At 38.1% G+C, this 15,742-nt stretch overlaps 1 protein-coding gene across 2 annotated transcripts in view; it reads right to left on the reverse strand.

Moving 5' to 3' along the window:
- Positions 1 to 15,742, reverse strand: part of CPED1 (cadherin like and PC-esterase domain containing 1) — a 286,576-nt gene that overhangs the window by 133,625 nt on the left and 137,209 nt on the right. For both annotated transcript variants that reach the window (XM_090287436.1, XM_090287437.1), the window contains 2 exons: positions 15,070 to 15,256; positions 13,930 to 14,098 (listed from right to left, as the gene is read on the reverse strand). In XM_090287436.1, the coding sequence (XP_090143562.1) occupies positions 13,930 to 14,098; positions 15,070 to 15,256 (356 nt within the window). The remainder of the gene's footprint in view (positions 1 to 13,929; positions 14,099 to 15,069; positions 15,257 to 15,742) is intronic.

Genomic DNA, 15,742 nt, shown 5'->3' on the forward strand with positions numbered 1-15,742 from the left:
TTGCTGTCTACAAGAAACGCACCTGAAAACAAAAGATTTACACAGACTGAAAGTAAAGGGATATAAAAAAATATTCCAAGCAAACGGACCGGAAAAAAAAGCCGGGGTAGCAGTTCTCATATCAGACAAAATGGATTTCAAAGCAAGGACAATTAAAAGAGACAAAGAAGGACATTTCATAATACTTAAAGGAACAATCCATCAAGAAGATATGACTTTGATAAACATATATGCACCCAACATAGGAGCACCCAAATACATAAAGCAAATACTAGAAGACCACAAAAAGGATATCAACAACAACACACTCATAGTAGGGGACTTCAACACTCCATTATCAACAATAGACAGATCATCAAAGCAAAGAAACACCAAGGATATACAGGCATTGAACAACACACTAAACCACATGGATCTAACTGATATATATACAACTTTTCACCCCAAAGAAGCAAAATATACATTCTTTTCAAGTGCACATGGGACATTTTCAAAGATAGACCACATGATAGGTCACAAAACAAGCCTCAACAAATTCAAGAAAATTGAAATCATATCAAGCATCTTTTCAGATCACAATGCCTTGAAACTAGAAATCAATCTCAGAAAAAGAAATCAAAGACACCCAAACTCATGGAGATTGAATAACATGCTATTAAATAATGAATAGGTTAACAATGACATCAAAGAAGCAATCAAGAAATTTCTAGAAACTAATGATAATGAGCACACAACAACCCAAAACCTGTGGGACACAGCAAAAGCAGTCCTGAGAGGGAAGTTTATAGCAATACAGGCATATCTGAAAAGGCTAGAAGAATCTCAAATAAAAAACCTAACCACAATGCTACAAGAACTAGAACAACAACAACAAACAAAGCCTAGGGCAAGAAGAAGGAATGAAATCATCAAGATCAGAGCAGAACTAAATGACATAGAGACTAAACAAACAATCCAAACGATCAACAAAACTAGGAGCTGGTTCTTCGAAAAAATCAACAAAATCGACAAGCCTCTAGCCAGTCTAATCAAGAAAAAAAGAGAGAAGACACAAATAAACAAAATCAGAAATGAAAGAGGAGAAATCACGACTGATACCTCAGAAATACAAATGATAGTTAGAAATTACTTCAGACAACTGTATGACAAGAAATTTGACAATCTAGAAGAAATGGACAAATTCCTAGAAACATACAACCTTCCAAAACTGAATCAAGAAGAAGTGGAAAGTCTCAACAAACCAATAACAAAAAAGGAAATTGAAACAGTAATCCAAAATCTCCCGGCACACAAAAGCCCTGGACTGGATGGCTTCACAGGCGAATTCTACAAAACATTCAGGGAAGAACTAACTCCTATCCTCCTCAAACTGTTCCAAAAAATCCAAGAAGAGGGGAAAATCCCAAACTCTTTCTATGAAGCCAGTATTATCCTAATCCCAAAACCAGGTCAAGACACAACAAAGAAAGAAAACTACAGGCCAATATCACTGATGAACATCGATGCTAAAATCCTCAATAAAATATTGGCAAACAGGATCCAGCAATACATCAAAAAGATCATACATCATGATCAAGTGGGCTTCATTCCAGGGATGCAAGGATGGTTTAATATTCGCAAATCAATAAATATAATACATCACCTAAACAGAATGAAAGACAAAAATCACATGATCATTTCAATAGATGCAGAAAAAGCATTTGATAAAGTACAACACCCATTTATGATGAAAACACTCAACAAAATGGGAATAAAGGGAGCATATCTTAACATAATTAAGGCTATATATGAGAAGCCTGAGGCCAACATCATACTCTATGGACAAAAACTGAAAGCATTCCCCCTGAACTCAGGAACTAGACAAGGTTGTCCACTCTCTCCACTCCTTTTCAACATAGTGTTGGAAGTCCTAGCCAGAGCAATCAGACAAGAAAAAGAAATAAAAGGCATCCAAATTGGGAAAGAGGAAGTAAAACTTTCATTATATGCAGATGACATGATAGTATACCTAGAAAATCCTATAAACTCCACTAAAAGACTACTCGATATAATAAGTGAATTTGGCAAAATCGCAGGGTACAAAATAAATATACAGAAATCTAAGGCATTTCTGTACACCAACAATAAAATAGCAGAGACAGAGACAAAAAACAAAATCCCATTTACTATAGCAACAAGAAAAATAAAGTACCTAGGAGTAAACTTAACCAAAGAGATAAAAGACCTGTTCTCTGAAAATTACATAACATTGAAGAAAGAAATTAAGGAAGACACAAATAAATGAAAGCAAATACCATGTTCTTGGATGGGCAGAATCAACATCATCAAAATGGCCATACTACCCAAAGCAATTTACAGATTCAATGCAATCCCTATTAAAATACCAATGACATATTTCACAGACCTAGAACAAATACTCCATAAATTCATATGGAACCAAAAAAGACCCCGAATAGCAAAAGCAATCTTGAGACAGAAGAACACAGCAGGAGGAATCACAACACCAGATATCAAACAATACTACAAAGCCACTGTAATCAAAACAGTCTGGTACTGGCATAAGAACAGACATATAGATCAGTGGAACAGAATAGAGAGTCCAGAAATAAACCCAGGCCTCTATGGTCAACTAATCTTTGATAAAGGAGGAAGGAACATAAAATGGAGTGAGAAGAGCCTCTTTAACAAATGGTGCTGGGAGAACTGGATAGGGATCTGCAAAAAAATGAAACTAGACCACCAACTTACACCACACACAAGAATAAACTCAAGATGGATCAAAGACTTAAATGTAAGCCGTGACACCATAAAAGTCCTAGAGGAAAACATAGGCAAGAAAATTTCAGATATCTCACGTAACAATCTCTTCACGGATACATCTCCTAAAGCAAGAGAAATAAAGGAAAAAATAAATAAATGGGATTACATCAAACTGAAGAGTTTCTGCTCAGCAAAAGAAAACATCAGCAAGATGAAAAGGAAACCAACCATATGGGAAAACATATTTGCCAATGACATCACAGACAGGGGACTGAGTTCCAAAATATATAAAGAGCTGATACGACTAAACATCAAGAAAACAAACAACCCAATTAAAAAATGGGCAAGGGACCTGAACAAACACTTCTCCGAAGAGGACATACAGAAGGTCCATAGACACATGAAAAAATGCTCAACATCATTAGCCATCAGGGAGATGCAAATAAAAACCACAATGAGATACCATTTTACACCAGTCAGAATGGCCATCATCAACAAATCAACAAGCAACAAGTGCTGGCGAGGATGTGGAGAAACGGGAACCCTACTGCACTGTTGGTGGGAATGCAGACTGGTGCAGCCACTATGGAGAACAGTATGGAATTACCTCAAAAAACTAAAAATGGAACTGCCTTTTGAACCAGCGACTCCACTACTAGGATTATACCCGAAGAATCTTGAAACACCAATTCAAAAGAACTCATGCACTCCTATGTTCATTGCAGCACTGTTTACAATAGCTAAGTGCTGGAAACAACCTAAGTGCCCATCTGTAGATGAGTGGATCAAAAAACTGTGGTACATTTACACAATGGAATACTATGCAGCAGAAAGAAAGAAGGAACTCCTGCCATTTGCAACAACATGGATGGAACTAGAGAGAATTATGCTTAGTGAAATAAGCCGGGGAAAGAAAGAAAAATACCATATGATATCACCTAATACAGGAAACTAAAGAACAACACAAACAAAGGAACTAAATAGAACAAAGAGCAGAATAGCAGTCAATAGGGGGGAGGGGAGAGGGAGAGAAGGGGGAAAAGTAAGGGAAGGGTTTTATTAAAGAGCCTGCATGAAAGACTCATGGACATGGACAACGGGGAGGGATATGATTGTGGGAGGGGGGGGGGTGGGTGGGGGAGAGAAATTAGGGGAAAAGGGCACAACTGTAATTGAAAAACCAAAATAAAAAATAAATTAAAAAAAATAAAAATAAAAAAATAAAAAAAAAAGAAATGGTGAAAAACACAGGGATTAAAAAAGATAAGAATGCTGATTCTTCAACATTTAACATTGAAAGACTACCTCTAAAGAATTCATATCACTAGAGATTTCCTAGACTTCCTAATAGAAAGTAGAAAAGTAGGACATCTTATTGGTCTCTATCAGTGGTTCTCAACTGGTGTTGATTTTGCCCCTGAGAGGACATTTGGCAACATCTAGAGACATTGTGGGTTGTCACTGCTTAGAGAGGGGTGTATTACTGGAATCTAGTGGATAGAGGTCAGGAATGCTGCCAAATAAAAATCCTACAATGCACAGCATAGCTCCCCAACACAAAGAATTATCTAGCCCCACTATCAATAATGCCAAGATTGAGAAACCTTGTTCCAAATACAGCTGTTATATAAAGTCATGCAAATTAGTCCCTCTCCCTCACTGGTACTAACTAACCTAAGAGCGCCTCTGTGGCAACCATATACAAATTCCAGTTGGCAATATAATTAGAAACAGACACTAAACTCAAATAGTTAAGTATGGCTAAGTAGGTACTGAACAATAAGCATATAAAGGATACAAAACGTCTATTAACAAGTTAATTAAATTATCTTATTATTCACCAAGAAGTCATAGCAATTGATTTTTTAATTAACAGATAAGCCTTAGGTTTGCTTTTTCTTTACTATTAGTCTTTGGTGGAAGGATCAATGAATAGTTGAGGATCAAAAATAAGGTGAGAGAATGAGGGAAGGAGAAATTAGAAAGTTGATTACCCACAAATTAGATTCTCCTTTTTGGTTGTTTGAAGATAGATTGCCTTTTATGTTTATTTAAAATTTAGAAGATGGCAGTGTAGGCAGACATTTCTCACCTCTTCACACAACCACATCAAAATTACATCTACAATATAGAATAACCATCACTCAGAACCATGAGAAATACAGTTGAATGGGGTTTAATTCTGACAACTACAGAATTAAAGAAACCACATCCATCTAGACTGGTAAGGATGGGCACAGACATGGAACAGGCTTGACCCTCACCCACATGTAGTGGATAAAAATTGGGGGGGAATATCTTGGGAGCGAAGAGTCCCAGCCCCACATCAGGCCCCACAGCCCAGGGTTCCAGTACCAGAAAAATAAGTTCCTACAACTTCTAGCTGCAAACATCAGTGGAAAAAACCACTGGATCCCCAAGTAGTTTCTCTTAAACAACACACACGTGGACTTACCTTCTCACACTCCCTCTGAGCTCCAGCACCAGGGTAGCAGCTTGAAAGGCATCAGTGGAATAGAGGGAGAAACTGAAGTGTCTGGCATGAAGGCGAACAGAGGACGTTGTCTGTTTTCTAAACCGTCCCCTACAGAGCCGGCAAGCTGGAGTCATATCTGAGACTCCATCAACCTAGCTAACACTGTTTGACCCAACTTAGAGATCCCCAGAGACTCCATCCCAACCAATTTATAGGCCCATCCAAGCTGTTTTTCCATATGAATGGCTGACCTTGGCTTATGCTTCACAACTTCCTAAATCCTATCAAACAAGCAACAGCTGGCCTCAGTGAGCTCCAGGATGGGCTCTAGCAGCAGCCAGCCTAGATTCACAGCGTGGCTTCACCTGGGAATCTCCAAGCCCAGCACAAGTAGCAGCCATCTCAGATTGCATTATAGCTCAGGCAGGGTGGCCCCAGGCAAAACACAGGTGGGGGCTGACCATGGCCTGCACCACCTGGGCAACCCCAGGGCCAGCACGCCCAGTGGACAGCTACAGACCATGTCAGAGCACCATCACCCTACTGATCCTTAATGAAGGACAGATGTTGATGGTAAGTGGTCATAGCCAAACCTTGGAGCTCACCGGCCTGGAAAAATCCCTCCCATTGATCTACCAATAGCAACCAAAGCTCAACTTCAAGAGGAGGGAGCACTGAGCCCACATGGAAGGTGCACCTCAAGTACCCAGCTTTGATGATGTGGGAAGCTGTGTCACTGGACCTATAGGACAGCTACTACATTAGTTCACACTACTAAGACACGGAGTCAAAGCAGCTCTACCTAATACATAGAAGCAAACACAGGGAGGCTGTCAAAATGAGGAGACAAAGAAACATGGCCCAAATGTTAGAACAGATCAAAACACCAGAAAAAAGGCTAAATGAAATGGAGATAAGTGATTTATCAAATTCAGAGTTCAAAACACTGGTTATTAGGAAGCTCATGGAACTTAGTGAGGACCTCATCGGCATAAAAAAGGTCCAGTCAGTAATGAAGGATACACTAGTTGAAATAAAGAACAATTTACAGAGAAACAACAGTAGAGTAGGTGAAGCAGAGAATAAAATGAATGATTTGGAATATAAGGAAGCAAAACCAACCAATCAGAACAAGAAGAAAAAAGGAATCCAAAAAAATGAGGACAGTATAAGCAGCCTCTGGGACAACTTCAAGAGATCTAACATTCGCATCATAGGGGTACCAGAAAGGGAAAAGAAAGAGCAAGAAATCAGAAATCTATCTGAAAAAATAATGAAATAAAACTTCCACAAGTTGCTGAAGGAAATAGACATGCAAGTCCAAGAAGCACAGAGAGTCCCAAACAATGTGCATGCGAAGAGGCCCATTCCAAGACACGTCATAATTAAAACGACAAAGGTTAAAGATAAAGAGAGAATCTTAAAAGCAGCCAGAGAATATCAGTCAGTTACCTGTAGGGGAGTTCCCATAAGACCATCAGCTGATTTCTCAAAAGAAACTTTGCCGACTAGAAGGGGTTGGCAAGAAATATTCAAAGTCGTGAAAAGCAGTGACCTACAGCCAAGACTGCTCTACTCAGCAAAGCTATCATTTAGAATCAGAGGGAATATAAAGAGCTTCCCAGACAAGAAAAAACTAAAGGAGTTCATAATCACCAAACCATTATTATATGAGATGTTCAAGGGACTTAGTTAAGAAAAAGAAGTTCAAAACTATGAACAATAAAATGGCAAAAAAAATACATATCTATCAATAATGGAATCTGAAAAACAAACTAAACAAACAAAAAGAACAGATACAGAATCATGGATACAGAGAGCGCTTTGATGGTTGCTAGATGGGAGGTGGACAATGTGGGAATGGATGAAAAAGTGAGGGGATTAAGAACTATGCATAGGTAGTTACAGAATAGCCATGGGGATATAAAGTACAGTACAGGTAATGGAGGAGCCAAAGAACTTACATGCATTACCCATGAACATGAACAATGCTGAGAGGACTGCTTGAGGGAATAGGGCGGTGCTGAGAGGAGGGAGGCAATGGGGGAAAAATCAGGACAACTATAATAGCATAATCAATAAAATATCATTATAAATAAATAAATAAATAAATAAAATTTAATAATGGGTTCCACTAGTCCAAAATCTAATTTGAAATTAAGGAGAAATTGTAATTTTTCCCTTACCCGACAAATAAGATATAATTAAAGCTTAATTTATTTCCTTTAAGTTCCATATACAGGCTTTGGAGTTTCAACTAGAAAAACCTACCATTTAATCTGTAATAGCTGCACTCTGGATTACAACCTTAAGAATATAACAAAGGAAGGAACTATGGATATTGACAGAAGGGAAAACAACAGTTCAAAAGACCAAAAGTTTTTAAGTCTCATAATATATTGTTTAGCTATTAACCTTACTTGGAAGTTCTCAAATACCTGGAAAGTCATAGGAGACAGGAAAATTTACCCCTTCCCCATAATCTAAATTTCATCATGTTACCAACTTGCAATAAAACCGGAAGACTCTATTGAAATTAAATGTAAAAGAGAAATAAAGGAAAGGTCTTTGGATTAGAATTTTAACTGGAGTTTCTGGTGGGAACACCTCTGTTATTGACTTCTCCCAGTTCCTAATGAAGGTCTAAAACAATCTGCATTATTTATTCATTATCCGTTCATTCATTTGACAATTTCTAAAAAACAGCTAAAAAATACTAGTGTTTATTAGATAGTTTTCCATTTCACAAAATATAATACTGCTGTGGGACCACACATAAGCTATAAGTTAAAACCTGGAAATGATTTTTATAAATGACTGAAACGCCTTCCTTCAATCCCACGTAGGATACATCCCACAAAATATCTCTAATATATTTTTCATATTATAGTAATAAATGCCTAATATTATCTATTGTCTAGGGTAATTGCATGGTGTTTAACTGGTTCATAATCAATATAGTATTTGAGAAGAGAGGCATGTCTTGAAAAATATTACATACTTCCCCACTATTGCTTTTTTCTTATGTTGTTGAGGTATAATTTATAATAGCCAAATACATTTTTATGTATTTTTTCTTTTTTTTTAAGTATATTTGATTGATCATGTATTTACAGTAGTCCCAGTTTTATTTTTGCCGCTTTGCTCCACTCTGCCCAGTACCCACCTTCCCTCCAGCAATCTCACCCCCCTTAGTTCATGTCCATGGATTGTGCACATAAGTTTTTTGGCTTCACCCTTTCCTGTATTATTCTTAATTTCCCCCTGTCTATATTATACCAACCGATTATGCTTCTTAATCCCTGCACCGTTTCCACATTTCTCCCCCTTCCTCCTCCCAGCTGATAACCCTCTAAATGGTCCCCATACCTATGATTCTGTTCCTATTCTGGTTTGCTTAGTTGGATTTTTAAATTTTTTTAGATTCACTTGTTGATAGTTGTGAGTTTGTTGTCATTTTAGTGTTCATAGTTTTGATCTTTTTTCATAAATAAGTCCCTTTAACATTTCATACAATAATGGCTTGGTGATAATGAACTCTTTTAGCTTTACCTTGTCTGGGAAGCACTTTATCTACCCTTTCATTATAAATGATAGCTTTGCTGGATAGAGTAACCTTGGTTGTAGGTCCTTGCTTTTCATCACATTGAATACTTCTTGCCAGTCCCTTCATGCCTGCAAAGTTTCTTTTGAGAAATCAGCTAACAGTCTCATAGGCACCCCTTTGTAGGTAACTCTGTTTTTCTCTTGCTGCTTTTAAGATTCTTTCTTTACATTTCACCTTTGGCATTTTAATGATGATGTGTCTTGGTGTGGTCCTCTTTGGGACTAGCTTATTTGGGACTCTCTGCGATTCCTCGACTTGTATGTCTATTTCCTTCACCATATTTGGGAAGTTTTCCTTCATTATTTTTTCACATAAGCTTTCAATTTGTTGCTCTTCCTCTTCTCCTTCTGGCACCCCTATGATTCAGATGTTGGCATGTGTAAAGTTGTCCCAGATATTCCTAAGCCTCTTCTCATTTTTTTCAATTCTTGTTTCCTCATTCTGTACTGGTTGCTGTTTTTCCCTTCCTTATGTTCCAAATCATTGATTTTAACCCTAGTTTCCTTCCCTTCATCATTGGTTTTGTGTGGATTTTCCTTCATTTCACTTAGCATAGCCTTCACTTCTTCCCTTATGCGTTTGCCATACTCAAGCATATCTGTCAAGCCTGTGAGCATCTTTATCACCAGTGTTCGGAATTCTGCATCTGTTAGGTTGGCTGTCTCTTCGTCACTTAGTTCTCCCACTGGAACCTTGATCCGTTCCCCCTTTTGGGCCATACTTCTCTGTCTCCTCATCTTTACAGGCTCCTGTGTTTGTTTGCCTCTGTGTCTTAGGTAGAGCTGTCACTCCTATTATGTTGTAAGGGGCAGAGCCTGAGGTATTCATCAGTACAGGAGACCTGTTTCACCCTGTTGTGGCACTGTATGTGGGGGAGGGGTCAGAGAGGGAACAATGCTGCCTGCCCAGCACTCGCTCCTCCTCCAGGCACCTCTCCAACCTCTGTATAGGACTGGCACCTTTCTAGCTGTTGTTCTAGCCGTCGTTCGCAGAGTGGGTGGGTCCATGGATGCTCCAGGACTGTAGGGGCTCTTTAAACAAGCCGACTCTGATGAGAGACCAGCAGTATCTTCCTCTGCCCCAACCCCCACTGGTTTGCACTGTCAGAAGTGATGAGGCTTGATTTTCTCTGGCGCTGGGACCAGAAGCTGCTAGATCTGGTCAGGTCTGGTCAGGAGCTGAGAATGCTCCCCAGGTGTCCCTCCCAACTTTTTAAAACGTGTAACTGTGCTTTCTGCCTGCCGGCCGCTGCTGCCACTGCTACTGCTGCCACTGCTGCTGCCACCACACCACATCCTCTCCACCCTGGCTCTGCCCCTCCTACCTGTCTGGATGAGTATTTCTTCTTTATATCTTTGCTTGTTGGACTTCCATGTAGCTTGATTTTCTGGAACTTCTGGTAGTCTCTAGTTTTGAGGTACAGTAGTTGTATTCCTTCTTAGTTGTGGAGGGAGACCCAGCGTGTCTGTCTAGGCCTCCATCTTGGCCAGAAGTCATTTTTTTTTCATTTTTTTAAATGTGTTTTATTGATTATAATGTTACATTTGTCCCAATTTCCCTTCCCTCTTCTCCCCTCCACCTGGTGGCCCCCCTCCCTCCAGTTGTCCCCCCCTTTTAGACCATGTCCATTAGTTGTGCATATAGTTCTTCTCAACTTCTCTCTGTCTATTCCATTCCCTCCTACCATGATCCTTAATTCCTATATCATCTCCCTCCCTCTCTCCCTTCCCCCTCTCTGCTGACCTCCCCCCAATATGTTCCCCATACCTATAGTTCTTTTTCCACTCTCGTTGCCTGTTTAGTTTGCCTTTGTTTCAATTCTCTAGCTTCTGTTGTTGTTTCTTGTGATGCAGTTTTCATTTTAGATTTCATAGTCATTTTTTTAAATATATTTTTATATACAGTAAATTACATAAATCTTAAGAGCATAGTTAATTAATTACATTTTTATATATCTACTTACCAACTGGCTATATATGTAACTACCACCCAGGCTGAGATATAGGAGATTTGCCCAGAAAGCCCGGTCATGCTTAGAGGTATACCCTCACCTTCTTGGTAACCACTAATTTGTTTTCTATCACCACAGTTCAGTTTTGCCTGTTCTTAAACTTAATGTAAATGTAATACAGTACACGTTTTTATGTCTGGCTTCTTTTTTCTTTGGAGATTCATCCAAATAATATCTCAATAATATTATGTTACATTTGTTTATCTCTTATTGAATTGTTTACAGCTTTGAAATAGTATTATGAAGGCAATTAATATTAAGATTTCTTGTGCTTGAAAGAAATGATCTATTAAGTGATTAAATGACATGAATAAACCTTAAATACATATTACTAAGTGGAAAAAAAAACAATCTGAGAAGGCTACATACTATACAATTCCAATTATATGACATTCTTTAAAAATGGTAAGACTATGGAGATACAGTAGTCCCTCTCTATATCATGGTTCACTTATTGCAGCCTCACTGCATTGGGAGATTTTTAAAAATATTATATTTAATTATTTATCGCAAATTTTTCACTATATTGCGAGATTTTTGCGGTACTGTATACGTATGTTGTTAAAGTTACATAGATTTAAGAGTGTAGAATATGTAAGAACATGTGTAGTGTCTATAAAAGTGTGGAAAAGGTTAGTAAGGGAGTGGGAAAGGTTAATAAGGGAATGGGACCAGTTTATAAGTGGGTGGGAAGGGTTTATAAAGCCTTAAAATATATATATAAATACCAAAATAAATGTAAGGTTCCTACTTCGCGGATTTTCACCTGTCGTGGAGGAGGGGGGGGTCTATAATGTAATATCCGCGATAAGTGAGGGAATACTGTAATCAAAAAGATCTGTGGTTGCCAGGGGATGGTGGGAAGTGGCAGGGATGAATAGGTAGAGCATAGAGGAGTTTCAGAGAATTAAAAACACACTGTATGGTTTTATAATGATGGATGCATGTCATTATACATTTGTCCAAACCCATACAGTGCACAACACCAGCAGTAAACCTTGAGGTAAACTATAGAATTTGGGCAGATATGATGTGTCAATATAGGTCCATCCTTGGTAAAAAATGGACCATTCTTGTGAGTAACATTGATAATCAAGGAGGCTATGCATGTGTGGGGACAGAAAGTACGCAGGAAATCATTGTATTTTTCCGTTAATTTTATTGTAAACCTAACTCTGCTCTGAAAATAAATTATTTTAAAAGTTAAAAAACATTTTTGGCTATGTCTTTTGATGGGCATATGACTTCATTTATCTTGGACATATAACTAGGATGTTTGCTGAGTTGTAGGATATATATATGTCTACCTTTAGTAATACTGCCAAAGTCTTCCAAAGTGATCAAACATTCTGCCTAGCAGTGTATAAAAGAAAAATTGCCTTCTTTCTTCCAGCAGGCCAGACCAATGTCTCCTTCTGGAGGACTAGTTTACTCTCTTTGGACTCAAAAGGCTGACTATCCAAGTGAAGCAAATTGAAAGGTGGATAACTGAGAGGAACATATTTTGAATCTGTCTCCATAGTCCAGCCCAGTGTCTCCTCAACTATGTTGCACAAAATAATATTTAATAGCTATTCCACAAAAAGAATGTCAAATAAGTTTGGAAATGCTATACACTGTATATTTTCCTTTTGAAGACCTGCAGTTTTAATTAGAGTATGAAAGGCTCAGAGAAGTCTTACAATAAAGAAACCTACTTAACTTCATTTAACCCATTGATTCATAAACTTATTTGACCATGGAACCCTAATTTTTCTACCTTTCAAGTACACTTATCTTTCAGAATAATGATTCTCTCTTGCTTTCACTCAATATTTAGAGCAATGTGAAATTCCATTTGAATTGGCGGTAGTGCATAATTTAGAGATATGTGTTCACTTGGAAAATATAAATCTCAATGATAGGTACCCTTACCAAATAGCATTAAATTCTGGAGAATAGATGAGAATGTGGTGGTGGTGGGTACAAAGGGAGAGAATAGCATGTATTTTCCCTACATTTAAGAAAACATGGGCCATGAGTGATGTGGCTCAGTTAGTTTGTAATCATCCTGCATAGTAAAAGGTCACCAGTTCAATTCCTGGTCAAGGCACATGCCTAGGCTGTGGGTTCAGTCCTCAGTTGGGGGGCATATGACAGGCAACTGATCAACGTTTCTCTCTCACACTGATGTTTCTCTCCCTCTTTTAACTGTCCCTTCCTCTCTCTAAAACAAACAACCAGAAAAACAAACAAACAAACATGGTATATCTAAACCACTCACTGAGGTCCAGTCAGCCATTGCTCTCTTAGTAACCCTCTCTACTTCCATGCTCCCAGCAGCATATAAATCTCTGTAACATGATGTGTTTGCAATTCTACTTTCTGAGTAGATTTGTACATATTATAATAGTACCATTTACTACTTCCCTGGAATCGCCTATAGTGAGGGTGTCTGATGTGAGGAAATGTAGAAGTTTATGCACAGAATCCTAAAAAGCTAGGAACAAAACAGAAGACAGAACCACCAAACAACATAAAGTCTCTGGGTAATGTTCACCCTCCTCCAAAATCAACAGGACAACAAAATAATATGTATTGCTCACAAGAGAAACTACAGCTGTTAAGAATGATTGAGGTGTTAGAAGTGAATTAGAAATATATCTACCCAAGTAAATTTAATTTAATTTATCAAGAGTCCCTTCTGTAAAGTAATTCCATACATGTTCCTCTCATTATTTAAAATAAATTCTCCCGAACCCAGTTTAAAATTTCAAAAGTAGATTCAGAGACAAATCCAAGGAAAATTTAAAAGAGAAATATAAAACCAATTTCATAACCAAGTGTGAGTACTCAGACATTTTTTTCAATATTAACCACATTCAATCTACTGAACACGGTTAAGTACAGGGAGGAGCCATCCCACTAAAAAGAAAACCATTTATAATAGGGTATCTACTCTTGGTTTTTTGAAATGAGACCACAGTTTGGATTTGTAAAGGCATACTTTTTTCTTAACAATTTTCATTTGGCATTTTTCACCTGCGTTAACATCACTTCTAATTCAATTCAAGTGTAAATATAAAATTCACTTACCTGCACAAAACCACATGCTGTGAAGTCTTCAAACAAGGGCAGACTTGGACGGTCTTCTCGATAGATGGTGAGTTTGTACGTGATTAGGGTCTCACCCTGGGCTGGAGAGTCATCCACCACAAGCATCAAGATTTTGTTTGCTCCTAAGCCCAGAGGGTAGCTGGCAAAACTGGACAGAGAAACATTTAGTTAGCCCAAATGAATTCATACATCAATATTAAATGCCTATAATTTGTATAGGTCTGTACAATTTCCTAAGAAACCTAAAATGTGAAATATTTTAACTTCTGTTCACAGTACTTTCATTATCTTGCAGAGCAAGTCACGTCTCCCAAAAACTATAGAAATGGGAACTAATGTTTATTAATGTCTGTCAGGATCATACATAATTTCATTTAATACTCACAACTCTATACAAAACTATGACTATCCTCATTTTAAATATACACACCTTGGCATAGAACTGGGAGACAAAGTGCCCGCATCATATGACAGAGTCAGGTGTGGGAGCCAGGTGTGTCTGGCTTGGTTCCTCTTTTTTCCTACTATGTTTTCTTGGCCCCCAGGGAGACAAGAGCATTTTTTATTCTACAGCATGAGACCATGAATACCTTTTTGGCTATGAACAAAGATATAAAAATGTTTTATATTCTGTTCAAAATTACAAACAAAATAGTTGGTGAGTCTCCAAAGTGTCAGAATAACAAAATCCCAGTGAGACTAGGAAAGTTAATGTGACTATGTCCACAAATTGTCATCACCATGTTTATTAAATAATCAATCTCTGAATATTCAAAAACTTGAAGAGTTGTGTTGGATAGAAGGAGGCTACTGTTAGGAAAGATTAACTCTTCAGCAATCTTTAAAAAATGAACTTCTCCCTTAATGGGTTCTCTTTAATATTTCATATCACAAGATCGACTCTTGTTACAACATGGTTACCAAGATTCAATACAAGATCAGTAGAATGCTGGTGTGTTCTTTTTAACCACATGACACCTGAAAAGTGGAAAGACTTCACACCCTGGCAATCTTTCCAGCTGATCTTGTGCCTCAACCTTTCTGAACCACTTTCAAAGGCTGATTCAGTTGTCTATTTCCAACTGTGATGTCTTCACCCAGCCCAGCAGCATTCCATACCTTGGCCCTGCCCGTTCATGCAGGTACACCTTGCACTGACAGTTAGAAGTCTCCACTCCAATTGTCACTGTTATCACATCAAATGGAACTTCAGAGTAATAATCTTTGATCTTTGGGTTAAATTCAGGACTTAGTTCCAAATGTGGATGTGTGAAGATCTGCTTGATATGACATTGTTTGTCTTCATCTATTATTTTTTTAATGACAAAAAACGATAAATGGTCAGAGCTGATTTGTGACTTCTATTTGTCAAATTCTGTAGCATTTCCTTTATATAACAGCTATGCCTTGTTGTTATGTAGGTCATATTTTCTTCCCAGCCCTTAAAAGTTTAAAGGCACAGGAGGTGGGAAAATGTCTCGCTAGTGGGTTGATCACGTGTTCATGGTATTTATTGCATATATCAAGCAACAGTGTAAACAGGGATGATGAATCTGAGGGTGGGGACAGAAGGGTGCCAGCAGGAAATGAGGAAATTTTCCGAACAGAGAGTGTAATTAAGCTGCCATCGGACTGATAAAGTAGCTTATAGACAGCAGGGTAGAGCAAAGAATGTGAACTCCAATCTTATACCAAACACTCAGCTACAAAGACATCATGCCCTGACATCCACTCACTAGTCCAGCCACCTCAGCCTAAGAAAGTACACTGAAGTATAAGAAGAAAATGCTAT

This window comes from Furipterus horrens, unplaced genomic scaffold (assembly GCF_987537825.1).
Source record: "Furipterus horrens unplaced genomic scaffold, mFurHor1.1.pri manual_scaffold_9, whole genome shotgun sequence".
Classification (NCBI taxonomy): domain Eukaryota; kingdom Metazoa; phylum Chordata; class Mammalia; order Chiroptera; family Furipteridae; genus Furipterus; species Furipterus horrens.